Source organism: Orcinus orca, chromosome 17, assembly GCF_937001465.1.
Source record: "Orcinus orca chromosome 17, mOrcOrc1.1, whole genome shotgun sequence".
Lineage (NCBI taxonomy): Eukaryota > Metazoa > Chordata > Mammalia > Artiodactyla > Delphinidae > Orcinus > Orcinus orca.
This window is the reverse complement of record NC_064575.1, coordinates 84,667,511-84,690,079: the sequence shown is the minus strand read 5'-3', so window position 1 is coordinate 84,690,079 and position 22,569 is coordinate 84,667,511. Positions and strand designations below refer to the sequence as shown.

Genomic DNA, 22,569 nt, shown 5'->3' with positions numbered 1-22,569 from the left:
TATATGTGCCCGATTACTAAGAATAATTTACAGGATATTTAAATTTTCTGACTCTTTGATCTCAGTAATGCCAGAGGCACCTTTTTTTTTTTTTTTTTTGTGGTATGCGGGCCTCTCACTGTTGTGGCCCCTCCCGCCGCGGAGCACAGGCTCCGGACGCGCAGGCTCATCGGCCATGGCTCACGGGCATGTGGGATCTTCCCGGACCGGGGCACGAACCTGCGTCCCCTGCATCGGCAGGCAGACTCCCAACCACCGCGCCACCAGGGAAGCCCATAGAGGCACATTTTTAAAAACACTGTACCAGCAAAACTAACAAGTCAATCCCAACCTGAGGATAGTCTACAAAATTGACAGCTGGGCGATGGGGAGACATGAGTAAATGCAGTGTGGGGTCCTGGAGCAGTGAGAGGGCGTCAGTGGGCAAACTAGGGGCTCTGAGTAAAGTCCGCAGCTAGCGTGTACTCTTGTACCAACGTTGGTGTCTTAATTTTAACGGATGTTCCAGTGTCGTGTGAGATGTTAACTTCCGGGTCAGGTGATGGGGGGAGGTGGGCACTGGGCGAAGGGCAGGAATTCCGTACTGTCTTTGCAGCTCTTCTGTAAATCTCAAATTACGTTGCAAATAAAATAGCCAAATTTCAACTTATTTGAGTATAATTCACAGTAGAAATCTAATTTCAGAACTAGAAATGTTGCAAGATCAATAGTTACCAGTTTTTTGAAGTTTCTGTACTTCAAGGTAATAGAATGGTTTCCTAGGGTCCTATCAGAAGCACTTAGTTTAGTCATTCCCATCCCTGTGGTTAGCACGGAAGTGCCTGGCTCAGCAGTCATTCAGCAGCCAGCTCCTGGCATCTGCTGTGTGCCAGGGAGAATGAAGCCTGGTGTCAGCACAGAAGTGGCCGTCTGGTCTGGGCTCCTGTAAGGAGGGTGGGAAAAAAGCACGCTTCGGACGTACACACGCGCGCACACACACACACACACAATGGAATGTTACTTAGCCATAAAAAGAAGGAAATCTTGCCATTTGCAGCAATGTGCATGGGCCTTGAGGACATTGTGCTCAGTGAAATAAGTCAGACAGAGACAAATACTGTGGCCTCACTTATATGAAAAGAAGAAAGCCCATAGATACAGAGAACAGGTTATGGTTGCTGGAGGTTGGAGTGGGTGAAATGGGCGCAGGGCTCAAAAGCTACAGACTCCGGTTATAAGTAAGTCCCAGGGATGTGATGTACAGCATGGTGACTGTAGTTATTAACACTGTTTTGCATATTTGAAAGTTGCTAAGAGGGTACGTCTTAAAAGTTCTCATCACAAGAAAAAGAAATGTGTCACTAGGTGAGGTGATGGGTGTTAACTAGACTTACTGTGGCGATCATTTCACAGTATATACAAATATTGAATCATGATATTGTACACCTGAAACTAATACAACGTTATACGTCAGTTATAGCTCAGTTAAAAAACACACTTTGCATGCACTGTTAATGTATCTATGTTTAGCATTTGGTAGGTGGGGAGATAATTCCTCAGTTAATGTTTCTGAGCCTGTTACTCTTTTCTTGCATGTTTTCTTTAGCACTACATTATAACTTTTTCATCCAGGAAGCCCTCGGAGTCCATTGTTGCTAGCAGCATCTGATACATATTAGGTTGATTAATATGCAGTTATTTTTGTTGTTCAGAGGCTGAATAGCAGCAATGTCCGACGATTCATCCTGGTCATACTGCCTCACTTTGAGTGGCTTTCTCTCTGTATATGAATTGGTTTAAGATTGACTAGCATTGGTTGATAGATGCCTTGTTTCCTAAGTCTGGGCAAACACAAAGCTGATGTTGAAACCCTATAAACAGGGAAGTGTATTGATTAATATCAAGAGATTCTAGGGAGTCAGATTTTGTGGAATTTTTTTCCTTACTGAGAAAGGAGAAAGAACTGATGCTGTCTGAGGCATCTTTCTTAGAAACGAATCTGGGGCTCCTTTCAGATAGCGAGGGTTTTGTAGTTCCTGCCCAACACTGGCTGCTGCAGGCCGGAAATCTCAGTCCTCTTGGGTGGCCACATTGGAGTAGAGACCCCGAGAAAGCTCGGGCACTCACTCCCAGCCAGGTGCACCCGCTCTCGCTTGGCGGGGAGCCGGGGTGTGGCTCTGTGTCCTCAGGAAGCCAGCCCTGAATGGGCGCGCTCCCTCCTTCAGCTCCTGCAGCCGCTGCCCATGAGTGTGACTTCCTGTCTTAGCTGGGTGACGTGTAGGCCTCGGGAGGGGCCGGGCAGAGCAGCGCGCGGAAAACTGACAGAGTCAGCTGGATGGCACAGAGGCGTGAACCTGTAGCTTAGGCTGTCTGTCTGCTAGCACTGCACAGTTACTATTTTCAAACCTATTTGCCCAGTTGCTCAGAAGTTTTCCGGCAGGTTGAATGGTCAGGTGCACAGTTTAGTTGACCCCATGCACACCCATTCCACGGGTGCTGGGGGTCAGGGGACAACAGTGAGGGAAGGAGACGTGGAATTGGGAGCGACTGTGCCATGGGGTCGGCAGGAGAATGAGAATCAGCAGGGACCATAAGGTGTTGCGTTTCATCTTTACACGTGCGCATATTTACCTGTTACGTGAGAGTTATTTCTACACACTTAACAAAGAACTAACTAACTACGTATAATGCTCACATCACAGATATTTCCATTTCCTTGTTTTTCACTAGTCTCTCTTCTACCAGAATTCTGTATCCACGGGAGACCATCACAGAAATCAAAGCAAGAGTGGGGCTGCTGCGTGGGAAGCTTAGAGAAAAGAATGTGGCTTTTGGAAAAGCACTTTGAGGACGTGGCAGTGCAGTGGGTTTTGAGAGGTGGGCGAAAGAGGTCAAGGTTGCCGCCTAGGTTTCTGTCTCTAAGCAGCTGGGAGATTTGCTGAGATGAGGAGGTCCAGGTCTGGAAGAAAGTCACAAGTTCTCTTGGTGGCTTGCCAGGTTCAGGTGTCTGGGAATTTCAGGTGGAAAGCTCAGGTGGGCACGTGCATATGTGTGGGTCTAATGCTCAAGAGGAGACGCAGAGAGTGTTTGCAAAGCCTGGAGTCAGAACAGCTGTTAAATGCCGTTTCAGCTGTGGCGAGAGTGGCCTTTTTCAGTCTCTGGGCTCGTGGCCAGAGCTTGGACGGCTCTTCCCCAAACCACGCGTCCCAGACTTTTCTTTTACAGAGTGTCCAAGGCCAACCACTCATGTTGTAGGTGACATCTGATAGTCAAGCCTTGCCCTTGAACCCATTTTGCTTCTCTTCACTTTAGTTCCTGTGATCTAAAACCATAACTGATTCTCTTCCAATTGCCTGTAGTTCCACACTTGGCTCACCTGTCAGAACCCCAGCCCTGGTTAAAAACAATGTTGGCCTACCAAGCAGGCTTTGGCCCGCACTTCTTTCCTGCGGCCACTGTATTTGTGGGAGTCATCAGGCCCCATGCCTGTAATCACGTCGGCTGGAGACCGTGAGGTTCTGACCCAGCCCTGCTGTCTCCTGAGCTCGGGTCTGTACCCAGCTTTATGCTCAGTGGTTCAGCTCGGGAGACTTGCGGATCTCAGGCACGTTCAGAATTAATGGGACTTGATCTTCCCGGAGCCCCGCCCCTTCTGTTTGCCCGCTTGTTCCACCCAAAGCTCGAGTTGTGTCGACTTCCCGCTTTCCCTGCCATCTCGAGCATCACCCAGGTGGCCATGCGTGCCCGGCGCCGGTCTTCCTGCTTCCGTTCTCCCCCACACCTTCTCTGTAGGAGCAGAGCCAGCTTGTGAAATAAAAGTCACCAGCCCTAGGTTATCTAGGGCCCGCTCTGTGCCCCCCGCCGCCTCGCACCCTGGTCTTCATCTCCAGTAACCGCAGCCCCTCTGGAACTGGATCCCACGCTGACCACTGCTCCTAGCGGTCCAGCTCACTCTGCCGTGTCCCAGATCCAGAAATCCTTCGACCACACTGACACCTTCAGGCCACTCCAGGCAGGCTGTCACTGCCCTGACCCACCAGAGTATGCCACCCCCTGCTGATTCACCTGCTCCCACTTCCCTGACTGCTGAGATTTGCAGGCCGCCATGGGATGAGGTCCTGTCCCTGCCCCTCCAGATCCCACCCTGGTCCTGTCTCCAGTCTCCTGGCTTTGCTTCCTGTCTGTGTGCATCTCACACCGAGGCTCAGGTGGCCCCTGGTATTCTCTAAGACCCTCCTCCGCCTTGCTTCTCCTGGTCTTGGCCATTTCAGTTCAGTGGTAACTCTTACCTCTCAGTACATCCTGTTGATTCTGTTTTCAAAACAAATCTGAAATCTGACTACTTCTCACTCCTTTCTGCTTCTACACTTGTGCAGCAGTGCCTGGGTCCCATCACCTCTCGCCTGGATTATTTTGTTGGCATCTCACTGGATCTCTCCTGCTCCCTTCATACTGTTCCCAACGTAGCAGCCAGAGTATTCCTGTCAAAATCTATGTCGGATCACACTATTCCTATTCCAGGCCGCCCCAGGGCTTTGCATCTCACCAGGGTGGACCCAGTTGCGTCCTGTGGCCTGCACCCTCTTGTACCCTTCCCCAGACCTCATCCATCACACATCCTTTGCCCGCTGGCCCCCTCAGGCTACACTCCTCTCTCTGACACACCATGGACTGTGGGCTCACCACCCTCCACCATCCAGATGCTCATGGTTTATAAATAGAAAACTCACATAAATGAAAAGTCACCCAGAGATCACCTGTGATCCCACTACACAGAGAAGAGAGGCATGGCTGGTTTGTCTTCACTGTACGTTGGTACGTGTGCCAGCCTGTGTGAGGCCCATATCCTGTGCTCTCCTTTTAAAGGCTTCTACACTACAACAGATTGCCTTGTCTTATTTTTTCATGTAGCACTGTGATACGGATTTTCATGTCAGTAAATGGGATGTGCACAGCAGTCTTAGGACATCTGTGTAGCAGACACACTGCAGTGTGCATGGCCGGTTGTGGGGTACTCTACACGCTTCCGTGCTGAACCTCCTTGTTGCTGCATCTTTGCACAGTTCTTTCATCATTCCTAAAGAATAATTTCTCAAAGGTTGTGGTTTTAAAGTTTTTGATTTCTTATTGCCAAATTGCCTTCAGAAAGGGTGTGTCGACTTCCCCTCCCAGGTTGGGATGTGTGAGTGCCTTTATGTCCCCTCCTTTGCCGACTTCAGGTCACATGCGAATATAGCCCTTATATTTTTAATGCCTAACTGTTTACCACATGTTCTAATAAGCCAATTATTGCTTTACCAATTTCTGTTTAAGAAATAAAGCTTGGTACTGCTGAACTGTATACTTTAGAATGGTTGCGATGGTATATTTTATGTGTATTTTACTATAATTTTTTTAAATAAAAGAAACAAAGCTCTGATAAATACAACATTTGGTGAACGTAGGTGGTATTAAGTGGTGGCTGGACAAGAAATGTTCCTTGGTGTTGGCTGTTATTGCTGTGGTCTTTACTCATTGTTGGCTCTAAAAAGATGTTTGTAATTTTATCATGCAGGCCAAAACACTAAGAAAATTGATTCAACAAACATTTAGACAGTTTGCCAACCTTAATAGAGAAGAAAGTATTTTGAAATTCTTTGAGATCCTCTCCCCAGTGTACAGATTTGATAAAGAATGCTTCAAGTGTGCCCTTGGTGTAAGTATGGGGACTTGGAAATAGGGTGGGACTAGGTGTGATTTCTTTTGCTTTTTCTTATCCATGTATATCTAAATTTCTGATTGAAATCTAATTTGTCACATTTTTAACAACATGAGAATATTTTATCATTTTACAGTGGGAAAAATACAAAAAGAAAATGTGTCAACGTGAGACTAAAACCATCCTTTTTTAATAGCATGCCTAAGATTTTTTTTTTATTCCAGCCCAGCGATTCATTGATTAACTGTTCACTAAGGGCTAGTTTACCTATTCATATAATCTTCCCAAAGAAACCATTGGCTTGAGACCCACTGGAACGAGCGCAGTCTGTCTGTCTCTGCTTAGGCTCAGCAGATGCTGCACCGTGAAGTTGTAAATATTTTGTATTATTTGGTTACAAAGATCAGTAGCAAGCTAGTGCAGCCCCCCTTTGGTCCTTTAATGTGTCCATGGTTCTTTATCTAAAATATCTTTTTCCTTCTGGTACCTCTGCCGTCACCTGTTTCACCTTCAAGTCGAGCTGGATTATTTCGGTGGAGCTGGCGATTGGCCCCGAAGAAGGGATCAGTTACCTCACAGACAAGGGCTGCAACGTAAGTGCGCTTTGGACAAGTCTTGGGAGCGGCCTGTGTGGAACACACCTCCTTTCGGACCTGATTGTGGACAAAGGGGAATCAAAATAAGGAAATGAGGATCCTCTTGGAAAAGACATCATTCTGCCATTAAAGCTTTCCGTTTCACAGCGTTTATTGCTCAAGGGAATAAGAGGAAGAGACAGCCTAGGTCGAAAGTTTTTGAAATTCTTTAGTCAGGAAGGAAGGGAATCACACAAATGGCACATATGTTGGTGAGATCTGAATGGGGTTGTTACAGTTCATCTGGAGAAGTTTTAGATACTAATTTCTTCATTCACTTCTACATCTAATTTAAGTATATTTGTACTTGTATCATGTCCTTTGAAACAGCCTCTTCTGGCTCTTTCCAGGATCAAAAATATCACTAAGAAAAGGGCAGCCACCCCAATAGAGGATGTCCGAATAGTTAAGACGTAAGTGAAGCGACGTTCAGCCCCATGGTCATCAGATAAATGCACAGTGTGCTACTGTTACACACCTACCAGAATGGCTGAGGTGAAAGAGATGAGTAATTCCAGGTGTTGGCAGGCATGTGCAACAGCTGGACGTTTCATACACTCTGTGAGGGTATAAAGTGGCACGACCTCTTTAGGAAGCTCTGTGACGTTATCTGTCTTCTCTTTGATTTGTAGTCTCTTGTATTCTCTTGCCAGGTTTTCTTTGTCCTTTCGCATTTAACCCGTGTGGAATTTTGTGTATGGTACAAGGTGGGCCTGCGGTGTGTCCAGAGGGTGGGCTCTGGAGTGTGCAGCCGGGGTTCCCAGTGGGTCACCCTCATGCTGGCCATGTGACTTTGAGTCCATTTCTTCACAGCTGGCTTGTGTTTCCTCGTCAGCAAAATGGCAATAATAATCACAACTACCTAAGAGGGGTGGTAGGAGAATGAAGTGGGTACTGAGTGTGCAGTGTTGAGATGAAGGCCTTGCACAGAGGAAGCACTTAGAGGATGCTGGCTGCTGTCATTGTCCCCTTGTTCTTCTTGTTGGTAGCCCAGTGAGCAGCCAGCCGTGTCAGCACAGTAATCGTATCTTTCACCTCTGAACTGAGTGTCTGCCATCTTTGTGATCTAGTTCTGGATCCTCTGTTCTGGTCCAAGGACACAGTTCCCTCTTTCTGTACTGCTTCCATCCAGATGGGACTGCTCTAGGTGGGTGCTGCATCCCCGTGTCATCTTTTGTTTGTACACTCTCTGCATGGATCGTTTTTCTTTTGTACACTTTCCTGGCTGTTACTGGCTGTTTAATCTTTCAAAACCAAATTTATAGAATTAGCAGAAAATTCTGTTGGGATTCCAACTTGTTTGTTAATTTGTGAAAGTAGATATTAGTTATCTGTCCAAGAATATGGTATGTCTTTCTATTTGTTCAGGACTTCTTTTTTTTTTTTAATTTACTTATTTATTTATTTATTTTTGGCTGCATTGGGTCTTCTTTGCTGCGTGCAGGCTTTCTCTAGTTGCGGTGAGCGGGGGCTACTCTTCGTTGCAGTGTGTGGGTTTCTCATTGTGGTGGCTTGTCTTGTTGCGGAGCATGGGCTGTAGAGCTCAGACTCCGTAGTTGTGGCACACGGGCTTAGTTGCTCCACGGCATGTGGGATCTTCCTGGACCAGGGCTTGAACCCATGTCCCCTGCATTGGCACAGGTGGACTCTTAACCACTGCGCCACCAGAGAAGCCCATTCAGGACTTCTTTTACATCCTTCAATAAGATGTCATAGTCTTTTTTTGTATAGATTTTTTTTTTTTTTTTTTTTTTTTTTTGTGGTACGTGGGCCTCTCACTGTTGTGGCCTCTCCCGTTGTGGAGCACAGGCTCCAGATGCGCAGGCTCAGCGGCCATGGCTCACGGGCCCAGCCGCTCCGCGGCATGTGGGATCTTCCCGGATTGGGCCACGAACCCGTGTCTCCTGCATGGGCAGGCGGACTCTCAACCACTGCGCCACCAGGGAAGCCCTCGTATAGATTTTTTGTATTAAGCTAATTCATAAGTATTATAGAGTTTTTGGCCTTATTGGGAAAATTATTTTTGGCCATTACCAATTTAAAATTCATACTGTGAGCATAGCAGAATATACTTGATTGTTGTTTATCATATATTCAGCAACCTTGTTCATTTAATAAGTCATCTTTTATTAGAATCTTAGATTTTATAGGTATATAATCATGTAATCAGCAAAAAAAAGGAATAGTTTTAACTTTTTTCTCTAATCTATGCAGTTCTTTCCTGTTCTCATATTCACAGGCACCTTGAAGATCATGTTTAAAAACGGGGGGTAGAGGATATCCCTATCTTGTTTTAGGTTTTAATTTATCAGTAAAGTATCTTTCATGTTTTTAATTATGCCTTTCTTTGCTTAGCGTTTCCATTAGGAGTGGCTTCTAAATTTAACTGAAGGCTCTTTCAGCCCTAATGATATGAGCCTGGTGTTTGCTCTTTTAATTTGTTATTAGTGTATATTATCTTGATTAGCTGCGCTGATATTGAGCCATTTAATAGCTCCTACTGGTTATGCTATATTATTCTTTGGAAATAGTGAATTTATTATATTTGCTAATATATAGAATTTTTGCAACTATTTATAAGTGAAATCAGTCTAGTCTTTTCTTTTTATATTAGCTCTACGAGGACATGATATTAGAAGTTACACTAATTTTATCAGGCGAATTAGGGGGCTTTTCATCATTTTGTGGCCTGAAATATTTTAAGTCAAGGTAGAGTTGTGTGTTCTGTGAAGGCGGATAGAATCAATCTGTGTAACCACATGGTGCCTTTTTCAATGGTGGGTGTTTAACCATTTTTTCAACCTCTCCAGTAGTAATAGATCTATTCAGGTTTTCCAGTTCTTGTGTCAGTTTTGGTAATTCATACTGTTAGCGTCTCATCTGCTTTTCTACATTTTTAAATTGTTGCCATGGAGTTGCATCTCGTGATACCCTTACGATCTTTCCAGTAACTTTATTTCTATATCCTTTCTCAGTCCTAAGCTTGTCTGTTTGGATTTGTCTCTTCTTTTCAGATTTGCAAAGGATTTATTTCAGCTGCTTTTGAAGGACAGGCTTAGTGGGTAGGGTTATAGCATTAATCTATTTGTCTTCATTAATTTCAGTATTTATCTTCACAGATTTCCTTTTCCTAATATCTTTTGCTTATTTTTATTCTTTTCTTCTGCTGTTCCCTTTAAGTACTTCTTTAAAATTTATTCTTTTTATGTGGCCGACCTTGAGGGATAATGTCAGAATGAGGCAGAAAAACAATGGGTTAAAAGAAGGAATAAAAAATAAGTTAAATACAATAATTTCCATAACTCAACTTTCTTTTTGTGCTTTGGAAATTGTTTTAAATTGTAAGATGCCAGTAATGGGAATATTTTAATATAACCATTTACTGAAACTAATTGAGATATTTCTCATTTCATGTGTCACCACTGACTTAATGATATTTGGTTCCCAGTGTGTTAGGAGGAGCCTCAGGCCTCCTAACAGTGTTAGGAGTACATACAGTGTATGTACCTTGTGCCAGCAGCTCAAACATCAGACTAGCATCGCCCTCGGTGATGTCCTTTTCCAAAATGGTGAGCAACTCATAGTAACATTCCAAAGACAGGCAAGTGTAATATTCCCTGAATTACACCTAAGTTGCATTCCTGGAAAATTCCATGCAGAGCATACTTTGTGTTTTAAAATAGATGTGGGTTCTAGAATCAGATTTTTCACCAGCATGAATAAATACCAGGATATTTGAAAACCATTCAGGACACAAGACAGTTTTTCACCATGTGGGAATATCCTGCACATTATATGGCCTCTCACAGCCCTGGTCCTTATTCATGTTCCTCATTCTTTGGTCAGCTGAAAACTGACCAAATGGAATGACCCTGCCCCAGTGAGACCAGAGCACATCCCATCAAGACGAGGTCCTGGTGGGGAATTAGGTCAGAGAGGCAGGCAGAGGTCAGATCATGTGGGTGTTTGATTCCTTTGGGCTAGCATTGTACCGTTTTTACAGGGGACTTAATAGGACCAGATTTACATTTTAAAATACCTCCCTGGCTTCCGGGGGCTGTCTGTGTAGAGGACGAACACGGATGAAGGGACACTGGCTGGGAAACAATTTCAGGACGAATTCTGAGCACCGTGCAAGACAGTGGCTTGTACTGGAGTGGTGGCCGTGGGGATGGAGGGAAAACGCATGGATTCTGGGTGTTGGGAGGTGGGCTGGATGTGGGGTAAGGGAAGGAGGGGAGTCAGTAATCATGCCTTCATATTTCCACTCAGGAACCAGGTTGAATGGTGATGGCTTTTGTTGAAGTGAAGAAGACTGGAGGGGGAAGGTGTTTTGAGGGGGGGGTCCCCGTGACTGTGCTGGGTGTGCGGTCAGTCTCTCTCCAGTGTCCACGCGAGGATGTCACGTAGGGAGTGGGATACTTGAGTCTGAGCTCAGGACTGGAGATGGTACTTGTGCCACAGGACTGGCTGGTGTTCACCGGGCAGGCCGTGCACAGCTGGCGAGAAGGACGGGGCCCAGCACAGACCCCTGTAGCACCTGAACGTTTGTGGGTTGAGTAGGGGAGAAGCCAGGAAATGGAAAGAGAGCCACGGAGGGAGGAGGAAAGCCCATGAGGGCAGAGGCCAAGAGAGGGCCAGGCGTGGGGGCCGTGCTGTGTGCTGCCCAGGGGATGGAGGACTGCCCGTGGGTATCCGTGCGGGGGGCCTGACAGCAGTGCCTGAGAGTAGTGCTGCAGAGACGCTTCCCTGTGAAGGGGCGCGGGGTAGGAGTCCCCTTCTGAACCGTAATTCCGGCTCAGTCCCAGTGGCATAATCTGTGCTGAGTGGGGCACTTGGCAGGGAGGGGCTGATACCTGTGATGTTCTAAGAGAAAGAGGTCCTAACTAGGCCGATTGTTTTGGATAAACCTATAGGAATCGTCTCACACGAACCGGTCGTTGTCATTAAATGGTAGAGGATGAAAGACGGATGGGCATGTTTTGTCTGCATAAGAAAAAAGAGTTTACTCCTCTTGGGAAAATGAACAGTGTCTCTCTTGGCCTGTCTGTGTGGGAAGGGCCCTTTGGATACCCAGCGTCTCCCTAGCACTGTTACACTCTGGAACTTCAGAACGTTTCAGAGACTTGTTCTAGCTCAGGGTGCATTGGGAGTGGGAACAGGTCCCTCTCTTCTGTGAGAAGTGGAGCAGAATGTTCCCTTAGGCCAAGAATTTCACACGGTTCCCCCCAGGCCAGAGGGTGAGTCAGGTCGGGGACGCCCTTCTTCCTTTCTCTGTCATGTGTCGTGTGGGACTGGTGACCACTTGTGCAGCTCCTGAGGATGGAGTGCCCCTCGGCCGTCAGGAGCACAGAGAGCAGACACATCCCTGACCGTGAAGTGAGCAGGTGGCCCTAGCAGGTCCATGACTGCTCCTCAGAGGGAGAATGGCCCCCCAGGCAACATGGACAGTTGGTTTCCTCAGACATCCCGTCTAGGGAGGTGTCCTCAGGAGGATGAGGTGGGCTTGGGACCGTGAGGACTGCAGAGAATAGTTCACATGAGTCTTGCATCTGTGGTCCAGAGCGTTTGCCTTTTCTTCCCAAAGCCCACACACCTGGCCGACTTCAATCAAGTGCAGACCATTCAGTATTCAAACAGCGAAGACAAGGACAGGAAAGGGACGCTGCAGCTGAAGATTGCAGGAGCGCCTGAGGTAAGGAGGGCTCACGTGCGCACGATGGGAAGACGAAAATAAAGCGCTGTTGTAGAAATGATGATTGTTTCTGGTTGCAGGTGAAGTATTCGTGGGTCATCAGAATCACAGCTTTCTCTAATGCAATAAGCGTTACATTACGAATAATAATGATTAAATGCCCTCAAGAATAGAAAACAGGTTTAAAAATTAATGGAGCCTTATTGTGGAGATGCTGGGAGATTATCATGAATTACCAAGAAAATCAGCCTCTTAGAATTATATAAATTCTGTAAACTATGTTACAGTGTTATTTCCCAGACTGTGCAGTATGTGACATTCTCTGGGGGGTAATAATTAGGAAAATAACCGCGGCAGCAGCTGGTACTTTGTGCCACATATGTCCCCGCTGTCCGACACTTAACACAGAAGCCAAGGGCAACACACGGCATCCTCAGAACCCAGCAGAAGAGGCACTTTGAGATACTTTGGTTACCCCCAGTCTGTAGATGAGGGAACCAAGCACAGGATGGTGGCCACGGTCCTAGTAGGCGGTAGACATGGAGTTCATCCCAGACAGTCTGGACCCGGAGCCTCTTCTTAATCAGCACGTGGTGTGGAAAGTAAAGGCAGGCCTGGCACGAGAAATGAACATTTGGCAAACACTGCATAAGGTGACCTTTCTGAAAGACGGGCAGAGAATACTCACATACCGAAGGGTCTGCACCACCTGGCGGCACATGCAGGCTTACTCGTGGGTGAAGCCCGTTCTGGGGGCTCACCTGGCCCCACTCGCACACCTGGGCTCTGCTCTGCTGCGGCCCCTGCGGGGATGGTTTGTTTTCGGTGCTCCTCACGCCTTCTTGCTCCTGCTGCCTTGGGATCGCTCCAGGCAGTGGATTCTCAGAACTAAACAAATGATGCCATGAGATATTGAAACTGTATTGCAAATTGAAATTTCCTGAAAATATCTCAGTAATTTTTTGTTTGCACCATGATTTTCAGGCTGTCCTCCTTTCTCTTTGCTACCCTCAAATAATATTTAGGATACTGCAGGTGAGATAAGTTGTCCCTTTGGAAGGAGGTTATGTAGACTACATGAGTTAGGACATACTTGTGTTTGAAAGTAAAATACAGCTTTGATGATCTCCTGGATAACATTTAATGATAGGTTTTTAGGAAATTTATCATAATTGCATGTTTAACTTGAAAAGTGTGGTTTCTAAGCTCTGGAGCAGAACATGCTGTGCGTGCTCAAAATAATGAAATTCCACTAATTTTCTTTAATGTCAGAAAAATTACGATGGATGGTTGATAAAAATTTACTCCACATTTCTCTAGTTTCTAAAATAAGCTCTACTTTAGCTTACTAATTTTCTAAATTCTTTTCTTAATTAGAGCGTGCCTAAGGGACCAGACATTCTGAAAGGAAGTGGTTTTTTCACCTCTTTTTGTTCTAGAAAGGGAGTCTCGGTTTAAGTGATTTTTCTTTTTTTGCCTGGGTTTGCCTTCTGTCACATATTCTAGGAATAACATCCTTAAATATCAAACTTCCTTTTTCACTCAAACCTTATGACAGATCTTGTTTCGCTCCCACTCTGTGTTCAAGTGTATCTAGAGATCTGATGTCATAGTGCAGCTGTCCCTTTGATTACTGGAAAGAACAATAACAGCTCTCTCTGGGTCTTCTCCCCTGTCCAGCCTCTGACGGTGACAGCACCGTCCCTGACCATTGCCGAGAACATGGCCGACCTGATAGATGGGTACTGCCGGCTGGTGCACGGGGCCACGCAGTCTTTCATCATCAGGCCTCAGAAAGGTGAGCTCTCCTTCTGTTCCAGCGCTCCCTCTGAATCGTTAGCCGAGCTCACCCCACAGCCTGTAGTCCTTTTAGATTGCTCTGTGAAAGTGAAGAGTGGATGAATAATTCAGCCCAGTGGATCTGTATTCTTGCTTTTCTAGGGAAGTGATCCAGCTCACAGCCTAAGAGCTGGGTTTGGACAGAGCTTAAAGGAAACATTGTGTTTAGACCCTTTTGTTTTGAGCAACATACTTAATGTATTTTCTAGGTTACCATTAGCATTTTTAAATAAACTTTTGGGATTATGTTCTGGGTCGTTTTTTTTTTAAGTCTCTTGTAACTCATGATAAATAAAGTCTCTTTCCTATTTTTTCTCATAGATCTCAAAAGCTAAGAGTAGTAGTTCTAAGCATGATGTGATGAACCTTAGAAACACGACTGTGTCTCTTTAGCCTTTCACAAGGCAGTAAGATGGGGTGTTTCAGAGGATTTGGATTTCTGAAATAAAGCAGGAAAAAAACTGGACTTTGGAATTGTATTGACCTGTGGGTTCAAATCATGAGTGCATGCCGCCTGCAAAGTACTTAACTTTCTGTGCCTCAGTTCCGTCCCACAAGACACGAAGAGTGGTCCCTGTCTTGTGTAGTCGTGGGGGGACGGCCTCGTATGTAGGTGGCTTGGGGCCGTGCTGGCACGTACAGCGTCAGAAACTTCAGTGTTGCTGTCGTTGCAACGCTGCTGCTAGTTTCAGTGTGATCTGGACACACTGGATGAACCTTGGCTTGGAGATTCCTCGTCCATAACGGAAGAATGGTACCTACTTTGTAGCGTGGTAGGGGGGTCCACAGTAGTCCCCATCAAGCAGGCAGCCAGCTCTGTGGCAGGTGGACACAGGATCCCTGCCAGCACTCCCCTCTGTGGGTAGGACGACCCCTGGAGGGAGTTGGGGACGACTGAGCAGTGAGCGAATGGGGAATTGTATGTGGAGACACACAAGGGAAGCAGATGACAAAGCCCTGAGCTCCAAGTGTAGACACAGCAGAGGGCCCTGCCTGCCCAGCAGTCGAGTTCTCTGTGCTGACAGCAGGTGGAGGGCATTGAGGGAGGGTGTGAAGCAGAGGTATCATTGGAAGCTTTGTTTAAAAGTTAGTGTCAGGGTGTTGTGCTCTGAAAACGGTATCTATAAAGCCATGAACCAAAAGGCCAGTAAGTGCATGGATTCCAGGATGTGGCTAATCTAGCAAAAATGTTTTCCCACTATGATCAGACCAATAAAGCCTCTTCATTTATTTTTTTCCTAAAATATAGTGTGTATTTGTCATAGCTTTTTTTATGTAATGAAGTTGCTTTTAGAAATATCTAAAGGCTACTCTCAGTTAAAATTTTTGCATCCGTGAGCTTTGAGTTTTCATATTGTGCTTTAAATGGGGGTGTGTACCTTGCAAACATTATTTAAATGTTTTGGGACAGTTGCTTCATATAAAGATAGTATTCTATGAAAAATGTGAAATGTGCCGTATCGCCTATCTTCTTTTTAGTGAATATTTTTTTAATTTCATCCTGATTTACCAAAATGTTCTTCATTAATTTGTTGGTACACAAAAAAATAACATTCAGACATTAGGCATTAAATGTTTGAAGCTTTAACATCTTCCTGTGTTGGTTTTTAAATGGCTTTTTTTCCCCTCTAGGGAGAAACATTTTGATATCAAATCTCATGAAATGAGATGCATTAAATTCTTCATTCATATGAAAACAGCATAAATGAAAATGCTTCTCATAAAAACCTAGTAGGGCATTGGTTGTTACCAATTTTATGTTGTCTTTATAGAATTAATTATTGAGTCTGATAATTTATTTACTTTATTCTAAATCACAGCATATGTACTTATTACATGACTGTTTTATAATAGATACCTAAAGTGAGGTTATATTGCCTAATTGAAATAATATTTTAAGTCAGATGTTTTAATGGATTATAGTCAGAAATACGTGGACAAGAGCACATGTGCATTTTTTAATTTAGTTTTTTTTTTTAATTTCAAATAAATGTGAAACATGTTTCCACAACTCTAATGTACCATTTTCCTGGTATGTACTTTAAGTAACGATTATGTATGTACCCATTTGTCCTCTCTAGACTATAAACTACTTAATGGTAAGGAGCCATGTACACGTTTGCGAGTGTTAACAGTTATAGTGACGTGTAATTTCTACACCTGAGGTCTGATGTGCCCAGATGCACTTTGTTAACTCTGTGATCCACCATAATTGCTTTGAATTTAGAAAGTGCTTTTAAAGGTGGTATCATTGGGGCAGAAAACTAAGAGTCACAAGTCCGATGCCCTGAACCAGGTTCCAGCAGAGTTGCTGTGTGACCTTGGCCCTTATCGTGGGGCGTTATCTGACCTTTCCTTAAAGCAAGAAAGTTCAGTAGCAATTTTTCGATCTTAGTAAAATTCTCCTCAGAGGAAAGAATTGTGCGAATCAGGGTCATAATTTCATCGTTCTCAAGGAGGGTTTCTATACGGAGGATGATGGTAAATACTGCACATTGTGAGGGCGGGGCTGCTCCCAAGCCTGACACAACACCCGGAAGGCACAGAGAGCAAATCCGTAGAGTTCATCAGTACATAAGTACGAAGGCGCTTCTACTAGTAAAAGAAATGCTTTTTAAAGCCGTGACACAGAAGGGGAAACATCTGTAATACATGCAATAAAGAATTAAAATCTCTTATTTTTCAAGTGTTCTTCTAGCTCATTGAATAAGAGGGTAAAAATGGGCACCTGTAGAAGAACGGACATACACTGTCCGGTAAGCTTATGGTCACAGACAGTGACAGATAGCATTCTGTGTCTGTTAACCTGTTGTTAGATGGGTGGAAAGACCGTGATACCCATTCTTGGTGGGGCTGTTGCAAGGTGCCCTCCATACTCCACTGTGTCGGCATGAGTTGGGACAGTGCTTTCGGTTGCTCCTGGTACTGCCGGCCCCTCCTGGAAACAGCCGCGCAGGACCACTGATGCGGCGCCCCTGCTGCACTGTCTTCGGTAGCACAAAATGTGGAGCGACCCCGGTGTCTACGGGGGTGGAGCTAGTAGCTAATAAATAAGGGAGTGTGAGATGCTGTGCAGCTGTTTGAAAAGACGAGCTGGCCCTATTTCCGTGCTGAAACCTACATGCACGTGTGTGTGTATAGCCAAACCTGTGTGTGTTTATAAGCATACAAGGAGTCTGGTAGTCTGGGAAGTTAAATGTGGACAGTGAATACCCCTACGGAAGGTGGAATTGTATGTGAAGGTGGGGGGTGGGGGGCTTCAACTTGTCTACTTTTTTTTGTCTACATTATAGACCTTTATGATTTAGATTTGTTACAGTGAATCTGTATTGATTATTTAATTAAAAAACAATAGATAAAAATTTTTATTCAAAAATTAAAAGCCTCAGTTCTAAAAATGAAAATAAAAATGTGGTTTAATACAAAGATGCATCCTTAATCCTAAGGAACTTATGCTGAGAAATAAGAGACCACATGGATGCCATGAGAAAGCGTATGTTACTAATTCAACTTATAAATTTAAAGCAGTGTCAAAAGTTAGCTCCTAGCATTGGGCATTTTAGTTGGTGAGCGCTTAGGGATTTTTATAATGCTGCTGCTTATCGCGTCTGTTGCCATTTCTCTCAATGTTCTGCTACGTTCTTGTTTCCTGAAAATTGACTCTCTTACGCTCCTTCAGTTGTTAATCGCCTCATTTTCAGCCTTCTTCCTACTCCTGCCCAGCTTCTTATAAAGTCTGTATTAACCAAATAGTTCATAATCTGGTTCCTTTTTCTCTCCAAGGAAGTAGAAATTTCAACAGAGAGAGTAAAACAGCTAGAAATCACACTGACATGTCATTTGAAAGCCCATATGATTAATTGACAGTGTTGAGTGTGGGTAAGGTGGTGGTGGTAGCATCCATGGGGTAATAAACTAATGATAGGATTTTCCAGTTATTCTAAGTTTGGTCTTCATGGTATAACGTGGTTATTTTGCTTGAAATTTGGATGTCAGAAAGTCACAGTGAGGAAATTTGGATGAAGTTTCTGCAGTGTATTGGGTATTATGCAGTGGCTGTGAGTGCCGGGTCCTCTGCCAGAGTGGGGGGTGGCCTGTGGGCGGGTCAAGTCTGACCTTCTAAGTTGTCTGATACGTGGGAAGCGCTCTGCTAATGCAGCAGAAGCACAGGAAGGCCATCCAGAGCCACTTGTGTTCCAGGAAGGGCTCCTTTGAGGAGGTTGAGCTTGAATTGAGCTTTGAAAGATTGAGGGATGATGCTTCCACCAGAAGGAAGAGAATCTTTCAAGAGATGGAGTGTATGAAGGCATCGTGCTGTGTTCAGGGCCATACGGGACCGGGGGATAGGAGGAGGGACAGGAGACCTGGACAAGGGTAATCCGCGGCCTGGGGAGCGAGGGGACTGGTGGGATGGGTTTACCACCAGATTCATCCAGATAAAAGAGATTGAACCAGGGGGCTCCATGCTTCCTGGTTCACTAATGAAGGGGAGGGAGCACATCTCCCCAGCCACTGAGCAGAGCTTCCCTGTGATGCGCTGGCCAAAGCCCAGCTGTGACGGGGGAGTCTGCCACCGTCCTGGGGGCCACAGCACCTCCCGAAGTCGAGTCCGCAGGATACTTCAGGCCACGCCTCTGAGGCTGCTGGGCCCCTTGGCTGCCCCTGTTCCTCCAGGAACACAGCCTGTGGGTTTGTTTCCTTTGGATTTCTGTGTGTCCTGCACAGGTTTGTTTTTTGTTTTTTAAAGAAGATGTTGGGGGTAGGAGTTTATTAATTTATTTATTTTTGCTGTGTTGGGTCTTCGTTTCTGTGTGAGGGCTTTCTCTAGTTGTGGCAAGCGGGGGCCACTCACTATCGCGGCCTCTCTTGTTGTGAAGCACAGTCCTGCACAGGTTTTGGTGTTGCCGCAGGACGTTCAGTCTTTGGTAAAGAATGTTGGCTTTGATTATGAGAAAATCTTCATCTTCTAGAGTCTCCTGGGAAGAATATCTTTCATCAGTTTATCCCTTAGCATTTGGTTTTGATTGGCAATACCTTTTATATAGTCTGCACCTGCAGGCAGTGTATATTTGTCATAAATACTAAAAATAAAGCCATGGAAACCTAAGATAGATAGGCAGTATACCAACTTCATTTTAAAGTGTTATTGCTAAAATTCTGAAATAAGACTCATCTTCTTTCTCTGATTTCTATACATAATCTTTTCAAAAGGAAAGAAGGAATCTCATCTCTCTCTTTCTGTTTTTTCCCCAGAAGGTGAACGGGCTTTGCCATCAATACCAAAGTAAGTATTGCTTTGTGTGTCTTGTGATTCCTGTGCATTAGAAACTGGGAGGAACTCACTATGCTTTACTATCCATTTGCCTGAGTAATCAAATTTCTACGTATATGATTAGGAAACTAGAAAACAAATGTTTCCAGAAAGAAATCAAATCAATTTTAAATCATGTAGTTAGGTTTAATCAAAAGTGTACAATGAATTTTCCCTTTAAGTTCAGCAGGGAGCTCAAGAATAGCAGTGAGATCGTATGAGGGAGGTCTGTTGTCAAACAGTCACTTTATAGTCAGTGACAATATTTATAAGAACCTGAAAATAGATACCATTCTGGCTATTTTACAAGTGAGAAAATTAAAGATATGTAATTTATGTTAATTTTTAAATTTGTTTATGTCATGAATTTCATAGTAGATGTTTCAATCTGTACAAGGAAAAGAATGCCAAAGCTTCTCTGTTCTCAGCCATTGTGCTAGGAATTGGGGACCAAGTGAAAGTTACAATCTAGACATTCAGATATACAGGTAAATAAACAATTACAGCTGTGTGCTGAGCACTCAGAGAGAGATTTGAAGAGAACCCAAGGCACCTGCAGAGAATACAGCACCTGAGACGCCACTGCATATAGGGACAGAGAGGGTGGAAGCTGGGCGTCACCTCTGTTCTGTCACTCTCTCTCCTCTATCACCGGTCTGCCGCCAGTTCCTTCCTTTCTGCTTCCTAACTATCAGATCCATCCACTTGACATTCCCACCATCCCTCCCCGGTTTTTAGCTGTTATCACCTGTCTGGGCTCCTCCAGTAGACTCCTGTGTCGAGGTCCCCAAGACTGCCCCATTCAGTGATTCTCTAGAAAGAACTCCCAGGACTCAGCACGTAACCGTACTCTCAGCTGTGAGGTATGGCTGCCAGGGAACGCAGAGCAAAACTGGCCAGGCCGAGAGCAATGTCATGAAGTCCCGAGGGAGCCAGGGACAGGCTCCCAAGAGCCCTCTCTCAGGGACTCAGGTACGGCGCACCTGATCCTCGGGAATGAGTTGTGATGCCGTGGAGTGTTGTCTACCAGGGAAGCTAGTTAGAGACTCGGTGCCCCAGCTTTTATGGGGGCCTGGTCACGTACGCACACTTTGCTTGGCGTGTACCCAAATTCCAGACTCCCAGAAGGAAGGCAGGAGTTCAGCACGAACCATATTACTTGTACAAACAGTCTAAGGACAGTGAACCACACTTACTAGTTAGGGGTTGGTGGGAGCCCTCCTAAACACCAGCCAAGGGCCCAGCTCAAAGGACAGCAGCCTCAGGTCTTCTGGGTTCCCATTTTCCTGCACACCTCCTACCCATCTTTGCCTGTCCCATGTTGCCTACCGTCCCGTCCATTCTCTACAACAGCAGAAGGGACCTTTCCTCTCGAACCCCTTGCGTGACCGCTGCTGCTCTTAGATTCAGGCCCACATCCTTCAGCCAGCCGGCTGGAGGCTGCACGACGGTCCCTGCCGGCTCCTCCAGCCTCACCTCCCGTTCCTCGTGCTCACTCTTCGTTCACGTTGAACTGCCTTCAGTTCCTGGAGTCCTTCCTTCCCTCCGGCCTTGTCCTCAGCAGGGGCCTGCTCAAATCTTATCCTGCATCCCTGCCTCTGGAATCCTCCCACCACCCCAATCCCAGGAGTAGCCCTGTGTGTTTTCCTGTAACTTATCTCACATTAAACAGTTACCTCTCTGCTGCTCACACCCTGTGACCTCGTTGACGGCCAGGGTCACGTGACGTGGTAGACCCACCACTGGGCCGTATCTGGCACACAGGAGGTACACAGCAGCTGGGCAGGCGAGTGGAGGGATGGGCGAGACCAGCTTTCTCTTAGCTTTTAGGCCTTGTGTTTCACAAACTCAACAATATTTAATAGATATTTGTTAATGTCCCATATCAGGCAAGGAACTAATGCTCAGAGTATCTTCAATTGTGGGAAGTCTTAAGAGGTGACTTTGAGGATCAAAACACACTGGAATCATAAACACAGATAAAAAAGTCAGGAAGAAGGGAGTCGGTTAGAAGTGCTAGCAAATCCTAGAAAAACTGAACAAATAAAGCAAACTTTAAAAGAGCAGAATTTCCACAAATCATAGAGCAGCAGACCTGTTATTGCCACTGATCAGAGAAGTGCAGATATCCCTGCAGTTGTAAGTTGGTTTGAAGTAGCATCCCAGCCCGCAGCCCAGGAAGACCCTGGTGTCCTATCAGCAGGATACAGAGGCAGATGATGTAACCTGCTTATTATGAATGTGTGCACCTGTGACCTCCTGATAAATGTAGTTCAGAGATGGTGAGAATAAGTCATGGAGTTGCAATAGAAGAACTGGTGATTTGTTAGAAAACAACTTTGGTTAAACTTTTATAATAAAGATACCATTTCACATATTTAGAGAATTCCATAAAAGGAACTCAGGGCTATGGCTTTGTGCTGTAACCCTTAGTTATAGAGGTTATGCAGTTGCATATTGAATATTTCTAGTTCTCAATGGGGACATACTATTTTAAGCTCCCGTATTACCTAATATAAATTCTATATACTAGGAAAAATTCTTATTTAGTACTTCTAGAGTAAAGGCTTATGTAACAGGAAAAGTTTTCTTTTATAAAAAGAGCAAAGTGACTTTGACATCTAAAGACTATAGGGTTCTGGGCTTCCCTGGTGGCACAGTGGTTAAGAATCCGCCTGCCAATGCAGGCGATACGGGTTGGAGCCCCGGTCTGGGAAGATCCCACATGCCGCGGAACACCTAAGCCCGTGTGCCACAACTACTGAGCCTGTGCTCTAGAGCCCACGAGCCACAACTGCTGAGCCCACGTGCCACAACTACTGAAGCCCACACACCTAGAGCCCGTGCTCCACAATAAAAGAAGCCACCACAATGAGAAGCCTGTGCACCGCAGCAAAGAGTAGCCCCTGCTCACCGCAACTAGAGAAAGCCGTGCACAGCAACGAAAAACCAAAGCAGCCAAAAATAAATAAATAAATAAATTGATTCAAAAATAAATAAATTAATTAAAGAAATGCAACAAAAATATTTTAAAAAATAAATAAAGACTATAGGGTTCCTTTTTTCTCTGCTTTACGCTTTTCCAAAAATTTTAAACTGAACTATACTTGGATTTTTTTAAAATGTCACTGAAACCTTTGGCCAAAATGTTATTTTATGTGGGTGTGTATGTAAAACACTAACGTTGTCGAGCCGTTTCATGAAACAAATAACCGGATGCGTTAAGCTTACCTTGTTTCAGTCTGTAAATAATAACAATATATGTCCATGTGCTGCCTGCTCTTGGACATGCTCGAAATTGAAGCAGAGCCAGTTGTGTAACAGTGTTTCACATTCGCATCTCAGTCCCAGGCATCGTTCCCTCTGTGGTATAACTTCGGCCACTCCCTTGCAGTCCAGCATCTAAATTAAA

General features: G+C 45.0%; 1 protein-coding gene across 29 annotated transcripts in view; it reads left to right on the top strand.

Moving 5' to 3' along the window:
- Positions 1–22,569, top strand: part of PTK2 (protein tyrosine kinase 2) — a 253,025-nt gene that overhangs the window by 140,259 nt on the left and 90,197 nt on the right. For 28 of the 29 annotated variants that reach the window (XM_049700354.1, XM_049700344.1, XM_049700341.1 and 25 more), the window contains 5 exons: positions 5,534–5,674; positions 6,193–6,270; positions 11,900–12,007; positions 13,688–13,805; positions 19,100–19,130. In XM_049700354.1, coding sequence (XP_049556311.1) covers positions 5,534–5,674; positions 6,193–6,270; positions 11,900–12,007; positions 13,688–13,805; positions 19,100–19,130 — 476 coding nt within the window. The remainder of the gene's footprint in view (positions 1–5,533; positions 5,675–6,192; positions 6,271–11,899; positions 12,008–13,687; positions 13,806–19,099; positions 19,131–22,569) is intronic. The other variant, XM_049700350.1, reaches the window with a different exon arrangement.